Source organism: Asterias rubens, chromosome 1, assembly GCF_902459465.1.
Source record: "Asterias rubens chromosome 1, eAstRub1.3, whole genome shotgun sequence".
In the NCBI taxonomy this organism is placed as follows: Eukaryota; Metazoa; Echinodermata; class Asteroidea; order Forcipulatida; family Asteriidae; genus Asterias; species Asterias rubens.
In genome coordinates this window covers 20,306,194-20,323,029 of record NC_047062.1, presented here as the reverse complement: position 1 = coordinate 20,323,029, position 16,836 = coordinate 20,306,194, and the positions used below count along the sequence as shown (strand labels likewise).

The 16,836-nt window shown below is 38.4% G+C and overlaps 2 protein-coding genes and 1 non-coding gene across 3 annotated transcripts; 1 reads left to right on the top strand and 2 right to left on the bottom strand.

The window, feature by feature from the left end:
* Window positions 1–55: 55 nt before the first annotated feature.
* Window positions 56–3,023, top strand: LOC117297592 (DNA-directed RNA polymerase II subunit RPB9-like). The gene is made up of 5 exons (XM_033780706.1): window positions 56–206; window positions 422–476; window positions 785–858; window positions 1,221–1,347; window positions 1,947–3,023. Exons 1-5 carry the CDS (start codon window positions 127–129, stop codon window positions 2,007–2,009), a joined length of 399 nt encoding a protein of 132 aa, XP_033636597.1. The 5' UTR covers window positions 56–126; the 3' UTR covers window positions 2,010–3,023.
* Window positions 3,024–4,511: 1,488 nt separating this feature from the next.
* On the bottom strand, window positions 4,512–15,953 carry LOC117293251 (aprataxin and PNK-like factor). Its single transcript, XM_033775481.1, has 12 exons — window positions 15,531–15,953; window positions 14,815–14,886; window positions 13,954–14,129; window positions 13,512–13,618; window positions 12,982–13,136; window positions 12,340–12,511; window positions 11,431–11,924; window positions 11,095–11,249; window positions 10,240–10,383; window positions 9,591–9,749; window positions 8,501–8,580; window positions 4,512–7,787 (listed from the first exon to the last, which is right to left on the bottom strand). Exons 1-12 carry the CDS (start codon window positions 15,693–15,695, stop codon window positions 7,633–7,635), a joined length of 2,034 nt encoding a protein of 677 aa, XP_033631372.1. The 5' UTR covers window positions 15,696–15,953; the 3' UTR covers window positions 4,512–7,632.
* On the bottom strand, window positions 15,372–15,443 carry Trnae-cuc. The gene has a single exon. It is a non-coding gene; the product is annotated as a tRNA-Glu (tRNA).
* Window positions 15,954–16,836: the final 883 nt, after the last annotated feature.

Genomic DNA, 16,836 nt, shown 5'->3' with positions numbered 1-16,836 from the left:
CACACGTTGAAAGGGTATTGTTGAAAGGTTACCGCTCATAATATTCATCACATTATTTTGAGCTTGAAATACTGCACTTCGGTGTGTGAATTCGGGAAACATTTTTGTGTTATTTTCCAAGTTAAAATGAGTTTAGACTTTAGCAGACAAGATACCCAAAGTGGCGCAGGGCCTGGCTTTGTAGGCATTCGTTTCTGTCAGGAATGGTGAGCATTTTTTTTATCTGTACGGTTGTTTTGAATTTTTAGTTAATTCAATAAATGATGAGTATTATGGGGCGATTGTGAATGTGATCAGTTGTGTACCCCGTTGTGTATTGTTTATAAAATTTCGCAGCACCACTAGTCCACTACTGAACTGACTGAGACCTTTTTATTCCTTTGTTTCATAACTTGTTTACCTATGTGTAATTATCCAACAGCAATAATATGCTCTACCCAAAAGAAGACAAAGAGAATAAGGTCCTACTGTATGCGGTAAGTTTTGTTGTTTTACTTTTAAATTACACTATCATAATATTATTAATTATTAAATTAAAGAGGGTCATTACAGTTATTACAGAGTTGGTTTTGCTAGCAGAAAAGTTTCTGGTCAGTGTAAAGTGTATGTTGTATCAAAATGTCATTGGATGATTTGTTTTTGTTTTCTTAAAAGTTTATTCGAAAAAATTTCAATGCTATAAATCATATAAGAAGAGTCAGTTAGAAATCACAGTACGGTACTGTAGGGGATATGTTTTTGATATATCAATAATCAATGTTCATAATGTTTTTCAATAATTTAGTGTCGGAACTGCGACTATCAACAAGAGGCCGATAACAACTGTGTTTATGTCAACAAAATCACCCATGAAGTAGAGTGAGTTTTTTTTTATATTCAAAGATAGATATTTTCTAAGTTTCTTTAAAGTTATCCATGTTAATCTCATTTTATATCAGGTGGGTTTGCTGTGCGTGTGTGAGTTGAGTTTTGAACCAAAATTCTATTCATACCATTATGGTTTTTATTCCTTGGAAATATACTCTTTGTTGTAAATAAAGAAAATAACCTGTATAACCAGCGCCAGGAGCGTCACTGGGTGACGGACATGTGCGCTTTATAAGAAGCCACAATTATTATTATTATTATAAAAGATTCAGAGACCACTCTGTAAGTGCCTCATTGTTTCCACTTAAAAAAAAATGATAAATGTACATGTATGATTTTCATTTAATTTACAGTGAGTTAACTCAGATTGTAGCTGAGGTTGTAGCAGACCCTACTCTTCCACGCACTGAGGACCATCCGTGCCCTCGCTGCAGAAATAAAGAGTCTGTTTTCTTCCAGTCCCAGACAAACAGAGCAGAGGTATAAAAGCTTGCACTTTCTGAAATCACCCAATCCTTATTAAAATTATGTTGTTTTATCAATTATTGAATTCAGACAAATTAAGCCCGGTTCATATTTCCTGCAAATACAAAGCTTTGCATTCCCAGGAAGTATGAGCCTGGTTTCACTGCTGTTGTTGTTACTTCAGTTTCTGGTGGTAATGAACCCAATAATGTCTCATGTCGGAGTGAACTTAATCACTATAGCACGTCTGAGGAAACTTGTAAACAATGGTGCTTGCTATGTAAACCAGAAAACACCAGGGCAAAGCCCTTCTCCTCACGATAAGTTTACTGGTTTCTTTTATGTGCAATAAAACAACACATGGACTCAACCGCTTAGTGTCCCATCTGAAGGACAAAACAAGAATGGTAAAGGATCTTGCTCAAGAACATAAGTGCCACGACCGGGACTCAAACCCCAACTCTGTTGATCAGAAACATCAATAGCTTAAGACTTAGTCCAGTGTGCTTAATCACTTTGCCTCGACAAGCCACTGCTATACTATATTTTAAAGCATTATTGAGAGTAGGTTTTTGATTAATATTTTGCGACTATTGCCTTTTTGTCTTGTGCAGGAAGGGATGAGGCTATACTACGTGTGCACATCACCAAACTGTGGTCATCGATGGACAGAATGAATGAACGACGCTCTATCAATAAAACTTTCAAGTTTCTAATACACCCATTTAAACAGTCTGAAATTATCCATGGAACACTAGTGAGGTTTGCAATGTCCAAGAGGTCATGACCTCTGCTGACTGATCTTAGCAACGGCACCTCCGGCAGTGAGAATGTTTCAACCAACATGTGTGCAAACTGAAGACCGAGACACATTTTGGATGGCATGACCGATGGCATTGTTTTGTTTACTCTGTTAAATTAGATGAACTACATGTTAAGCTGGTAGAATTGTTCCGAACAAACTGTTGAAACTGATGCATTATTTTACTGGGATTTACAGTGGAAAGGAAGAATTCCTCTAATTTAAGTTTGTTTTCTCTATAACTTGTAAAAAGGCACTTGTACATTCCTTCTGATGTAGTTGTTCAAATACAAGAACACGACATTTAGATCTTCTGCAAGTCACACTTTAAGATTGTTTTTCTCAAATTTAGGAATCAAAGTCTGTAGTCAGGAAAGTGCTAGGCAGAACACAAGTGCTTAGCAAAAGTTAGAGGAAACCATTTACAAACACTTTGTATCACTTTGCAGTTTGTTTTTTTTCAGCTGGTGAGGAGGGCCCATTTTAACAGACCTGCTAAAGCAGAAAATCTTGCTCAGAGCATAAACAAGCAGAATAACGGTCACCAACATGAATGGTAGTGACTCTAGTACTATTACCATTAAGCACAATTGCTTTGCACTTTGTTGATATTTTGTAGGAACAGCTATTTGAAGTTGGGCTGCTATTCGCACTTTAGCAAAACTTTACTTTGATTTAGATTTGATGATAATGTAGCTCTTTGTATCACAAACCTGCTTGTTTTTTTAATTAACTTGGGTTTGTTTACCAATCACACTTTCCAAAGTTTAAACCTCGCTGGGAAATGCAGACGAGAGTGATGTATATAACTGGTTTGAAAGATGAATTTTGTATAATAAAACCCAGCATGCATTGTTTACAACAAAATAAAATATCAAACATGATAATAGTTTGGGTTGTTTTGGATATGTTTTATTCTAGTCTTAATCGTTTTGGAAAAAACTAACGATGAAGTTTTATTCCTTGTCCCACTTTGTTCCTAGTATTTTCTGTACACTGCCACATGAAAGCAATCAATTTGGCATTACAGAACTCGACAAACGCAATGTCTGTCTATGTTTAACTTAATCATGCAAGACTGGTACGTCTGTTAACAAATCACATCTACTCCAATCAGCCATTTGCGAGTTAGATTTGAATAATGTCAGGTACAGTGACTTGCTTCTTCACAAGTTACCGCTTACATTTGAATTCCTCAGACTACAGAGACAGTTGCTATGTCAAATGGGTCGAGGCAAGCTTTTGTATAGCAACCTCCAGATGAGCAGACCCTGGTACCACTGTGCCATACACATCCACTCAAATTTGTGTATGGGTGATCACCGTCTCTTACGTAACTACGCAAAAGCTTTCCCGACTCATGTGACATAGCAACTGTCTCAATAGTCTGAGGATATCAAACTAAAGTAGTGACTTGTGATCAAGCAAGTCATAGTACCGGACAACATTCAAATCTAACCTGCAAATGGCTTATTCCCACAACTACTGAGGTAAAATACATAATATCAAAACACTATCCCAAACGTCGCAATTATCATCAACATGTATGTACAAAATCATTATTTTGGATCAATAAGCTGTGCCATTGAAAACCATATTTAATATGCTAAAAAAAAGCAGCACTATCGAGTTGCAATATACAGCACAAGGCTTTTCAAGACTTATGCAGTGTTTATACAGCAAGCTCTCAAAATAATAAACTCTACAGCTTCATCATGTTGGCAAGTGACGTGTTTGTAATATAATCATCGGTAATAAGCCAATATGCCAATACATACAGTTGCAATTTGACCAAACTCACTAGTTTTATCGTCCCAATGCAGGACTGACACTTAACGGAGGCAACCAAGTCAATTGCCTTCATGCCCCCAGGTCATTGCCTTGGTGCCCTTGAAAGGCTCCAGTAGAAATTAACAATTTCCTCATAGGGTGCCATTCACCAATAAGAAAATGCCTTGGTGCCCTTGCCCTTTCAAAAACGAAGCATACAGGCCTGCAATGCCTTCCTGACACTTCTTATGACAGAAGCTTGAAACGCGTGACCAAACCCAGAGTTTTCGCAAAACACGTAAAACCCCAGTCCATTAGTTAATTTTCTCAAAGAAAATATTAAGCTCAATACATTGCTTTAAAGGAGTTTCTGGTAATGCTAAGAGCTAGTTGATGTTTTGTGTCTATGGTTAACATCACACTTACCAACAGGGCCAACTTTCATAAGGCCTGTAAGCACAAAACTTTGCTTAGCATGAAATTTCTTCCTTGATAAAAACAAGATTACCGACCAAATTTTAATTTGTTGCATATTGCTTTATACTGGTATTCAGCTGTTGTTTGCTTATCCTGAAAATCATGTGGGAATTTGGTTGACAATCCTGTTTTTATTAAGCAAGCAATTTCACGCAAAGCAAATTTTTGTGCTTACAGGCTTTATGAAATTGGGCCCAGGATTATGAATTTACAATCGTAAATATTAACTGTCAATGTAAACAAATCCGGGAACAGACCATAATCTCCCCTTGTAGCTGCAGATTGGCTTACAATGATTTAAAAATCATGATAAAGTTGTATTTTCCATCTCTTAAACAGTTCTTTATAGATACTCGCACTGAGCTGTAGAGAGAGCTTATTAAAGAAGCATTACACACGGCTAAAAAAAGCTATCTCTAATATTAGTAGCTAAAAACATTCAACGACTCAAGAACAATTATCTGTGTTAAGCATTATACATGTTATAAAAAACTAGCATTTTTTTCTAAGGTAGATAGATAAACATGACTGAAGAGAAATGTTGGACTCGCAGCTCATGTACAAATGAGAAACATCTTGATCACAAATATCATTCCGCAATTAAGGCCCGGTCCCACTGCAGTGATAACAAGAACGATACTGATAACGACGCAAACAAAGAGAACGCATTCCATAGGTTGGATGAGGGTGTACGTATTCTGCGTGGAGCAATTCAACCAATAGTATGCGTTCTGTTTGCGTGGTGATCGTTGACTCGGCCTTTATGCTAAAATTAAAAGCTCAGCACCCGGATCTCAGACAACATGTCAAATTTCACTAAGTACAAAGTGGAGGGTACTCTTGGGTGAAAGATACATGCAATAATTGTTATCGATCATCCATAAAAGAGTCTGTTGTCAAATTCTGGTAAAAATAATCGAAATTGATCAAATCTAAAGCCGACCATCAAGGGCTAATTTGGGACATTGAAGTTCATTTTGGGAGGCCTGAGTGATAAATCTGCTTCATTATTTAGAAGAAAAAAATATCTATAAAACATTTTTAATACACTGTAACATGTTCTTTTCGAAGAATGAAAAATAAATAATAAAAAAATATTTAAAAAATTGGTAAACTACATGAATGTAGGTTTTTACTTTGAACAATTGGTTTGGGCACACATTTTTTTAATATGTGAACAATGCATATTTGAAAGTATGCAAGGCAACCATCTCAAAATGAGTTTTTAAAAAAACAGACAAGTGAATTTTGTCATGAATGGACTTGCAATCATCGACCATTTTACTACAGAAGGCTGCCTGATCCCTATGATAAAAAGTATGGATTAAAAATAATGATTGTTCACAACTTCTAAATACACGTGTCCTAAAATAGATACAATTTTGTTTGCATACATATTAAGCACAAGATTCATTTCTGTATTTTGCATTTCTTGACTTATGCTTTTTACAGCAGAACATCAGAAATCTAGAGTATACATTCTCGGTTTCCTTAGTCATTTTGGCAAGAAAGCAGCCATTTCATTTGTATGCATTCATATTAAAGCAATTTTGCCTCTACAGTTAAATATGTCACCCAATTTCAATTAGAAATGCAAGATTATAGAGAATTATATTCAATTAAATTTTAAGGGCGTTCTTTTTAGCCATGAGTAATCAGCTTTCAATTCAGCAGAGTATACGCAACTAGATATTTCTACCAAATTGTTACTTACGTTTTAGCAATTATGAGCAATCAGCATTAACAAAAATAACACAAAAACAAATACAAAGCATAGGCTTCTTTATATCTTTCTTGAGAAAATAAAGTATACCTTTGTGCAACTTCAAGATCCTATACGTCATTGGTGTTTGTAAGTTTTTTTAATTATCCCTTGTGTTTTCTTAATCATCTTTTAACGAGCCAGGTATCTGAGCACTGGTTTGCTGCCACTTGGTGCTTTCTTCACGGATTTGAAAAATTGTAGTTGTACCCAATAGCCATCATTATCAAAGAAAGGAATTCAGGAAAGTAACATCTCATACAAGAATGTGACCCATTTTTATCCCTTTTGAAATCTACAAGACAGGCAACATTCATGATAGTACAACAAAGTGGCAAATCAGCAGCACAAATCCCACCAATGTCTGCCCGAAAACAAATTTGAATGACCAAATGAGCGGTGCAGAAAGCTGTTGCGAGTTTGAATGCTGTCCGAGTGAGTTGTTAAATTGAATGGCTATCTTTATAAAATCTCATGACACAAATCGAAAAAGAACATTTGCTTTATACACTAAGTGAAATTCAATGACTGTTTTGAGGAGCTTTCAATTTTGCAAAAAAAAACCAGAATAACCCAATGTTTAAATTTGCTGCTTATTTGCCGAAAATGACTGGGAAAACCTTATAACAAAATTATCAAATTTTGCTTTTAATATTTCAACAATTTTGGGGGCAAGCAGCTAGAATGTAACATTACATAAGTCACATAACACGGAAACTAATATCAGTGTACACATCCACCCCCCTTCCCATTTCCCCTCCCACAAAAGGCCGCATATATGGATGATTATCCCCCCACACCACCCTCCCCACAAGGTGTAACAGCAACATTTTCTCTTGAAGACGATCAGAGCACACTGATCGAAACGACAAGTTGTTAAACCACAGTTTCCTTTTTCGAAGAGAAAGTTCTATGCACTGGTTTCTCCCTGAACCTCACCAGCCACCATGCAATGTTTTAAACCTTACTTCACATTTTCAACCTTAAAATGTTCTGCATCTAAATGCTACACCTGTTGAAATGGAACACTTTGAGGGTGAGGGATGGCCCTTTTTTTCAAAGTCTTCGGTGATAATTAACTACTTGGAGAGTAAACTCTTTCCACTCCATCAGAGTCTTCTTTCCTCCTTGTTCAGGAAACATTTATGAAGACAAATATCTACTCCATTTGCCTCATCTTGATTCAGAGAGGATCCCCTTCAAAATTGTCAATACTTTAATGCAATAACACATTCCATTAGAGGCTGCCATATATCCCACGTTGATGTCCTTGGTCTTCCACCACACATTTCCATTGTCCTATTTTCGGGGGGGAAATTATGTCATTTCATGAGTTTTTCTTGACCTAGGTTTAGTCAGATCGTCTCACCGATAGTCTTCCAAGGTTTGGATTTAGGTGGCTACCTTCTTCCTATCATCCCAATTCTACATCACTTTGTTCATGTAGACATCATTTTTGTTTCTATTTTCCTCTGGATTGTTGGTCTCCTCAATCATCCGCCTCAGCCTCTACAGGGTTCCAGTCTGATTCAACACTGGGGGAATCCCCTAATGTCTCCTGGGTGCCATCGTCAAGGAAACTATCCTTGTAATCATAGGTGTTTTCCGCCCCGTCGTCGTCACTGGCACCATCAACAACAGTGGCTGAGATTGATAAAGAGAAAGATGTAATTTTCGTAAGAGAGAGGTTTTTAAAACTTTATTTTTAATGTACAAGTTTTCCCATAGTTAGTGTTTAAAGGCAGTGGACACTATTGGTAATTACTCAAAATAATTATTAGCATAAAACCTTACTTGGTAATGAGTAATGGGGAGAGGTTGATGGTATAAAACGCTGTGAGAAACGGCTCCCTCTGAAGTAACAGAGTTTTCGAGAAAGAAGTAGTTTTCCACAAATTTGATTTCAAGACCTCAGATTTAGAATTTGAGGTCTCGAAATCAAGCATCTGAAAGCACACAACTTCGTGTGACAAGGGTGTTTTTACTTTCATCATTTTCTCGCAACTTGACGACCTATTGAGCTTAAATGTTATTTTATGCGTATGTTGAGATACACCAAGTAAGAAGACTGGTCTTTGACAATTACCAATAGTGTCCAGTGCCTTTAAAGCCGTTTATGAATTCTCTGGCAAATCCTGTAGTAAGGTAGATAGGACTGAGGTAAACCTTTTTCTATCAACCCGACCCACAACAACCAGTGACCTAGTAAATCCACCCTATATAACTATAACTTTGGTCAGGTATCTTTTCGATCCTGCGCAAGATTTCATTTCCTAAAATTACAACATCTATCACTCTGAAATGATTAAGTTATTTGCTTCCTGGTTTTTCCACACAACAAGGTTCTCTAATCGTACCTTTTCTCTTTGCAGCTTGCCTCTTTGGTCGTCCAGGCGCCTTGGTGTGTTTAAACTCTTTTAAATGTCTCTTGTTTTTCCTGCGGATGAAGAAAATAAAAATGGATATGGTAAAATACAAGTGCATAAATTGTACACACAAACTGTAGGCACTACTCTTATAAAAATGCAAAGATTTTGGGGATAAACAAAGTTTCAGGAGAAAATGTTAACATGATTTCTTCACAACCATGTCTTCCCACGGAAGCATCAAGTCAGTGTGACGGTTTCTGTTTATTCCTAAAGATAGAGGGCAAAAACAGCAAACCAAATGAAGATCAAGCAAAAGCAGGTTCATCATTAACAACAATAACAAATAAGGTGTTAATATTGCACTCTTCCAAAGTTTACCAACAAAGCACAGAATAAGTAAAGAACACCAATACAACAACAACACAAACTAAGCATTTTATGATTTATATTAATAACAAAAAACTGAAAGGCAGCCGCAGAATGATAGAGATGTACGGATTCGTACAAATGTCTTTGACCTGACATTCATTTCACAGGGAGATTTGCAGTCAATTTATGCACACACAAACTCTGCATCCAGACGGTTGGAAGTACAAGCTGCCGTACATCACCTCGGACCGATCATAAAACAGATTTCAAAAGCCTACATCACAGCATGTTTATACAATAATATCATTGTATCCAATGAAATTACTGGGCCTGTGAGACAAGTGCCTGTCTTTATCCTTACGAATAAAGACAGGGGACCAGTCTAGGATAACACTCCCTTTACCATAGAGTTATATATAAGAACTAGAGGGCGCACTGGCCTATATACCCGACCCGGCATGCGCGCAGGAGGCCATTTTCTAAGTTGACAAAACAGGCATCGCACAGCGTGTGTTTGTGCGGCCATTTTGTAAGTTGACAAAACAGCATCACGTAGAGTTCAATAAAGACAAACTCCAACGTGTGTTTCATATTCAACGCGCGTACAGAATGGCGCGCGCATGTCTCCTTGCAGTCCCATCGCGTTTGAGCAAGAAGCATCACCAGTGCGCCCTCTAGTTCTTATTATAACTTGATGCCCTTTACTCACCTGTAACAGTCTGAACCATAGGGGCATTCTTCCTTATCCTCCTCTTCTCCCTCACTACCATCCTCCCCCTCCTCCTCCTCCTCCTCCCCCTCCCCTTCTTCATCCATGTAATCAGAATCCCCAGGATGACTGTACTCCTCCGAGTGCAGAGGATTTTTCCTGAGGTGAAACAAACTTTGACATTACCTTCATTTCTTTTTGACACCAACAATTCCAACTCCCAGTTGACCAAAGTGCAAAATACATAAAGAACAACAAAACAACAATAACACAAACTACGCATTGGGAAATAAATACATCTTCAGATTAATCTCAAAAGATTAACAAGAACAACAATATTTGTATTCTTTAACAAATATTGACATTTCATATCAATCTTCGAACTTGGACCCTTTTCGTTGGACACATTTTATGATATGCCTGTTTAACATGCCTGTTTAATGACAAGAAATCAGCCTATGGTGTGATCATAAGCATCTACTTTTGGACTCAATATTTCAATGGACTGAAAGAAACAAAATATATACCAACATGGACAACATTTGTACAAAGTTACAATGGAATAACAGGCACAATTATAATCAGAGAAAGTTTAACACATGAAGCTTAATTTAATTTTTGAAGCTGTTTGTTGGAGAGCAGAACTCACCGATAGCACTTCTTGCCGTATTGACAAACTTCTCGTTTCTTCTTGCCATTATTCGCTTTCTTTATTCGCTTCCTTGGAGTGTCATCTAGTGATGGCATCAGATCCTGGCTGCTTGAAATGGCTCGACCGGATCTTTTTGTGGGTCTGAAATAATTATGCAAACAAATAAAGGGAGGTAAGGTATTTTGGGCTCCATTTCATAAAGCACTATAAGATTCATCTAAAGACGAGTTGTCATTTGCCATGGTGATTTCTTGTATTGTGACATCACACTTTGTTTAGTAGTGAAGATTGATGCGTAGTTAATGCGATGCCATGCAATGCTAAGCGAAGTGATGCAATGGTAGGGTGTAGCCTATCCGGCACCAACTTGGGACTCCATCGCCACCCTCCACTATTCCCTATCCAGCTTTAGAGCACCTCATCTCGCCAGTTAAGGTCGATCTTGAGCCATGAACCTTCAGTAATCTCTCACATACCCCCCTCCCCCACCCTTTACTTCCCCCACCGAAAAAAAAAACCCACAGAAAAAAAAACTTTCAATAGCCAGGATTAAAAATTCATAAATCCAGATTGAACAATTGGCTCTACCAATATTTATTCAAAATCCACAATTCCAGATTAAACAAATGACTCTACGAGTTTTGTTCCGTCAATAGACCTTTATCATGCTGCCTCCATCTTGGTCATGTTCCTCGTATTGAATATCAATAATGCATGCAATCATCTTGCAATTAGGAACCAGACTATTTTGTTCTTCCAGCCTGGGTTTGGTAACATTAATATCAATGAGAGAAATTGAAGAGGGCCGCACCGTGGTAAAGGTCTACATGTATACTAGTTGACATGTCATACCTTGGGATATACACTTCCTGTTCACTCATGTCACTATCGTCATCGTCTGAACTACGTCTACTGTGCCTCCGCCCTCCGGTCCTCTTCCTTCTTGGGGTCCTCCCAGAGGTTCTCCCTGGTGTTCTTTTCCCTTTAGAGGGCGATCTTGATCTTGACTAAGGGTAGACAATATATACAAATATTGATTCAGAACAGACAATATTTCTTGAGCAGTCTCTAATGCAATGTTTATGTATATGTCTAGCCTCTGTAATTGAGTGAAGTCACTGTAAACTGAAAAGGCCATTCGGTTTCACCATTTTTTAGGTTAACTTGATAAGTTTTAAACACCCTTACCATTCTTGGGCTATGCGAATCAGGTTCCCAGTCACTCCCTTCATCCCCCTCCGGCACTGGCATCTCCTCTTCCTCACTCTCCCCAGCACTCTCCATAAAATCCTCAGAGTAATCCATCGCCAGCTTTGCCCTCCGCTTCACCGATGCCTGGTCCCTCGTTTTCCCATGCCCCCATCTCCTGGGGACCTCTTCTTTGTTCTCATCCCCGACATCTTTGACAAAGTCTCCGTCGTCGACGTCACCATCTCCATCTCCCTCATCCTCGTCACTTTGCTCCGGAGGGATGACTCTCCTGGGTTGCGCTGCCTCTCTGCCCTTACCCCTCGGTGTGCCCTTTCCTGCCCTTGGGCGCCCACGACCCCTGCTTGGTGTTCTCTTAACAGCTGGTTTGTAATCGTCTTCACTACCTTCATCATCACTGATAGGAGAAGACTTCTTGGCTTTGGTTGTGGCTGCCCTTGGTTTGGATGGAGTGCCTGCTCCCTTAGCTCTACCTATCAGATACACAGTGTGCAAAATGTACAGCTTTGATTTGCAAAACAAATTACAATAAAGTTACAGCAGTGAAACATAAACAAGTAAACTCCGAGCAAATGTGACTCATCAAGCTGCCATTAAGTAAACGACTAGGATGCAGTAAACGACTAGGATGCTAGTTAATTGCAGATTCATCCCCAGCTCTTACAAGCACCCCATTTGTACTCCTGGGTGGAACGAAGCAAATATGTGCCTTGCTCAAGGACACAAGTATTGCATCTGCCCAGGCCAGCATTCGAACCTACATTATGTAAATTACAGAACTCAAGTCCGTAGAAAATAGACCAATGGCATATATTTCACATTTGTAAGGGATGCACCCTTTTTGGAACTAGGAGTTGATCTCCGAATGTAACGAGTTTTAATCCCCACCTCTTCCACGCCCCCTTCCTCTAGCGGTGGATCCAGTGGTGACTGGTTTACCATCTTCAGCCGTTTGACCAGTCTCAAGACTGGCCATCCATTCCGGTAGTTTCCTTTCTCGTTGCAAGGGAAGTGCAATCTCCTTCTGACCAGGCAGTGTCACTGTGTCTGCTTTATCGTTCTGTCATGACAAAATGTGACCAACATAGACCAGATAATTTATTTACAAGTAAACTTTAATCCTATTCAAACAAAATGTTAAACTAACAGAAGAACCCCCCCCCCAAAAAAAGGTGGGTTTTTCAGATTGCTTACCAAAAAGACAGGCGATATAAATGCAAAAGTGGTCAGGATCTCACATGTTGACCCTTTCAGAGTTTTACTCAAAGACCTTTGAAATAAAATCTAAATATTTCATAATTAGTCTGTATTTTTCATAAGCTACACTTTGACTCCAAACCACTTGGGCATGAATTCAAACTTGTTATTCCCTACCAAAACAATGACACTAGTATTTGACAATAAGCTTTTTGTTATATTCAAAGCATCAGTTCTATAAAATACAATCAGGCCAAGGAATCATCAAGATGGCACCTTTAACTTTCAAGGTCAAAGGTCAAGAGAGCACCATGGTGGCACCTTTAACTGTACCTTTGTTTTTGAAACTCCAGCATCTGGTTCATCCTGCTCAACTCCTCTCTTTGTTTTGTGGTCCTTTTCATTGTCTTCTCTATTGTCTTCTCCATCTGACTTGCTGTGCTTTGTTCTACTGTCATTGTTGTTTGGCTTAATGTTCTCCTCGGAGCCTTGATGGTTGAAAAGAAACATTACAAAGTGAAATTGACTGAAAAAGATGTCAAGTGACAACAGCCTTCTCTTTTAACATTGGTCAACTCAACAAATGTTGGTAAACATTCCGTACAAGTGGTCCGACTGACTAGTTCACACTGCTTCCTAAAGCGACATGGGGTCGGTTTCACCAGGCCGGGCCTAAGTTAGGAAGAGTAACTGGTCCTAACTCGAGACGAGAACAAGTTTGAACTCTTTGTGAAATCCACCCACTGACAACACAGCTTTTTCATGGCTTCAGATTCAAGTCCAATACAAATGTTGAAGGAAGATCTTACAGTACATCCAGTGAAAAAGCAAACAAGGGAAATGATAAAGATATTTGTTTTTACCTTTATTGTTCTCTTCCATCCTATTGTTCTCATGTCCTTCTTTGTCTTCGCCCTGCTTGTGTTGTTTACTTGACAGCTGCTTCAGGGGTGACTCAGTTAGGGAGGTTCTTTCATATTAAAGAAAAAAACACAAATACATGAATCAAAACTTACAATCAAATTTAATCACCAAGTGTGGTTTCCTAAAAGGGTAAATCTAAACTCGGGCCAGTATGCTTCGTTTTTGAAAGGGCAAGGGCACCAAGGCATTTTTTAATTGGTAAAGGGTACCCTATGAGGAAATTATAAATTTTTACTGGAGCATTTCAAGGGCAGTGCAGTGCACAAGACAATGACCAGGGGGCATGGAGGCAATTGCCTTTGTTTCCTCCGTGAAGTATCAGGCCTGTAAACTCTACACCATAAACCAAGATATTCTTTAGTTATAGCTTGTACATCTTACCCAAGGCTTTGAGATTCTTTATTCATTGGTCTATCATCAATCACCACCTCATAGATGTGTTGCTCAGGAGTCAATGATATCCGATCTCCATGGTCAAGATACTGCCAGACGTCCTTAGGGAGGGCGACAAGCTTAGCCGTCCCGTTGGCCTGGTAGAAGGTTGGGTTGGTATGCGTCTGTCGATTAAGAAATGAGAAAAACTACAACTGTTCTCAAAACTGATTCGGCACTTCTGGCCCAGAACTGATCTTGGGAAGTTGACAGCAATGGCACTCCGCACTAAAAATAGAATCTAAGTACCCAGATATCTGAGAATCAACTGTCTCAGACAATTCACTACTCGCAGGTACTGACTATACTACTAATGCAGTATGGTGCGTCGATGATGCGGTGACCATCACAAAGGTGGAGGTAAGTCTGTCTGATAACTGTTTATTTTTCAGCAAAAGCACTGCATTAGTGCAGAGTGGAGTGCAACTGCTATTCCAATGATCTAATTTTGTTTCTTTGTGTTTATTAAAATACATGCCTGGAATTTCATCTTTTAAGTAGGTAAGGACATTTTCATTTTGCAAAGATCTCTTCCATTAGAAAATCCTAAAGTCTATGAAAAACTTTTGAAGGGGAACCAAGGCCAGGAACAGGGCAACAGAGGACTCTGTGTCCTCCGTGTTTTGTGTAGTTTAATTATAGACGTGGTATTAACATCTTAGACCGAAAAGACTATTCTTTCCGAAGACACTTTAACAATGATTTCCCAACAATTTCCGTGTGCTAATTTTGTGTCCATGTCTAGTTTGAATAAAAATACAAAAAACATTGTTTAAAATTCATTTGCCAATAAATAAGAACCATACTTACTGACATAATCTTGAGTTTTCCATCGCTGACCTCAACCACCCCATGATTTCTTGACACTCGCTTATCAGAAACCTGACCAATAAAAATGAAAAAGGACTCATAAATTGGTTTGGCAAAATAATTTGCACAGTGATTATTGTTGTTGATTACTGCTATGTGCACACATACATAGAAATGGGTTGAGTGTGATCATTTAGATATGCACACAAAGACTCCTTGCAATTGCATGATATTGCAAAATATATTAATTTTATAAATAATAAACAATAAATAATATAGGCCTACAACCTAACAAAACTACTTCTTTGCTTTTTTAACAAAGTTACTGGTTAACACCGCTCTGCTCTGTTGCAATGCATCATGGATTTTCTTCCCCAATGGTTGCATCAATCGACATTATCATTATTCATGATATTTTTCAAAGATTATCATTATTCAGGAAAAGAAGAACATAACTTTGATGTATACAATGCTTTTAAGTATTATGGACCTCTAAATTAATGACACTATACTATAAATACAAAGGAAGAAAATATAAGAAGAAAAAAAATAACACCTTCCCACACCGGGAATCGAACCCGGGCCACGGCGGTGAGAGCGCCGGATCCTAACCACTAGACCATATGGGATATGTACATAAATGTGCCCACTTTCATAGCTTAAGTACTTGCAACTTCGAACGTATCGCCACTCTACGTATTTTGATGGATTCTTACCCCTAGCACAGATCCCCGACCAATAACTGTTTTGCCAAGCGGCAACAGAAAGTTGGATCGCCCCGATTGCGATTCCGAAATGGGTTTTAGCTCAATTCCTGACATGACTGGTGGTGGAGAACAGCGGGTCAATCCAATGTGTTTACAGACACAACATGCACACATTCACTGTGTGTGTATAAATGGCCAGCAATCAGTTGATCATTTCCAAACAATGGCCCAGTTGTTCGCGACACTTTGCACTCCACAGGCTGCGAGGAGGAGCACAGATTATCGTTCCGTCCTCAAAAAAACACAGCATGGACACAACTGCATTGTCCACAGATACATATAAAACATAATCCAAATTCAGGTCATGGCTTGATGTATTCCCCTGCCGAAAATCACAAACCTGACCTGCCGTGGAAAAGCCAAATAATGTGAATTTACTGGTACCCGGAAAATGCAGCGAAAGCCTTGGATATGTATCAGTTCATGAAGTGTAATTGGTCACCAGTGAAATGGACGCTTCTCTGTTGATGCGACGAGTGTTGGGCAAAATTAAAATTAATGGGCGGAGCCAATCTGCAGCTATTAATTTTGAGCACTTGTCATGATAATTGTTTTGCCGTGGACTTCATTGTTTTTAAAGGGGGGGGGGGGGGGGGTGAATGAAATCAATAAACTAAAATAAAGCCATAAAAGTTATGTATGTTGGCAGTTGAAGCATGGGTGGCAAGTTATTGTTTGTTTGGATAGGGTCTACCATAAAGGGGTGTGTCAATTTACCAATAATTTAATTGAGATAATTTGTCAAAAAGTCAATTAAATAATAAAGAATGCATGAGGACATATTATTTACAAGTTTCTCATTATTTGTACATTTTAATTAACCATATAAATATCACAATTTTAGTACTTTTAGGTATTTAAATAGTTTAAAGTTGAAGGAAGTGCAAATGTCATTGGACGGATTTGAATACAGACAATTAAAACTTTTCTTAACATTCTGGCAACCCAAAAAGTGGTGCCATTAATCAGTTATAATTTAACATAATTTAAAAAACTTAGATAAGTTTGTCAATGACGATAAACAAAGAAATTAAATCTGATTTCTTGGAAGGCACATAAGCATGATCTGGACGGTAATTTTACAAACTGCGGAGTACTTTTATATCTTCACCGAACTCTGCAGAGACCATAATGTCAGGATACTGCAGAGAAATTATAGTTCAGTGTTACTTAAGGTCACAGCTCAGGATTCAAACCCACATTGTGACGACTCAGCCTGAGCCACCAAAATTACAATTCTGCCACAGCACAAAAA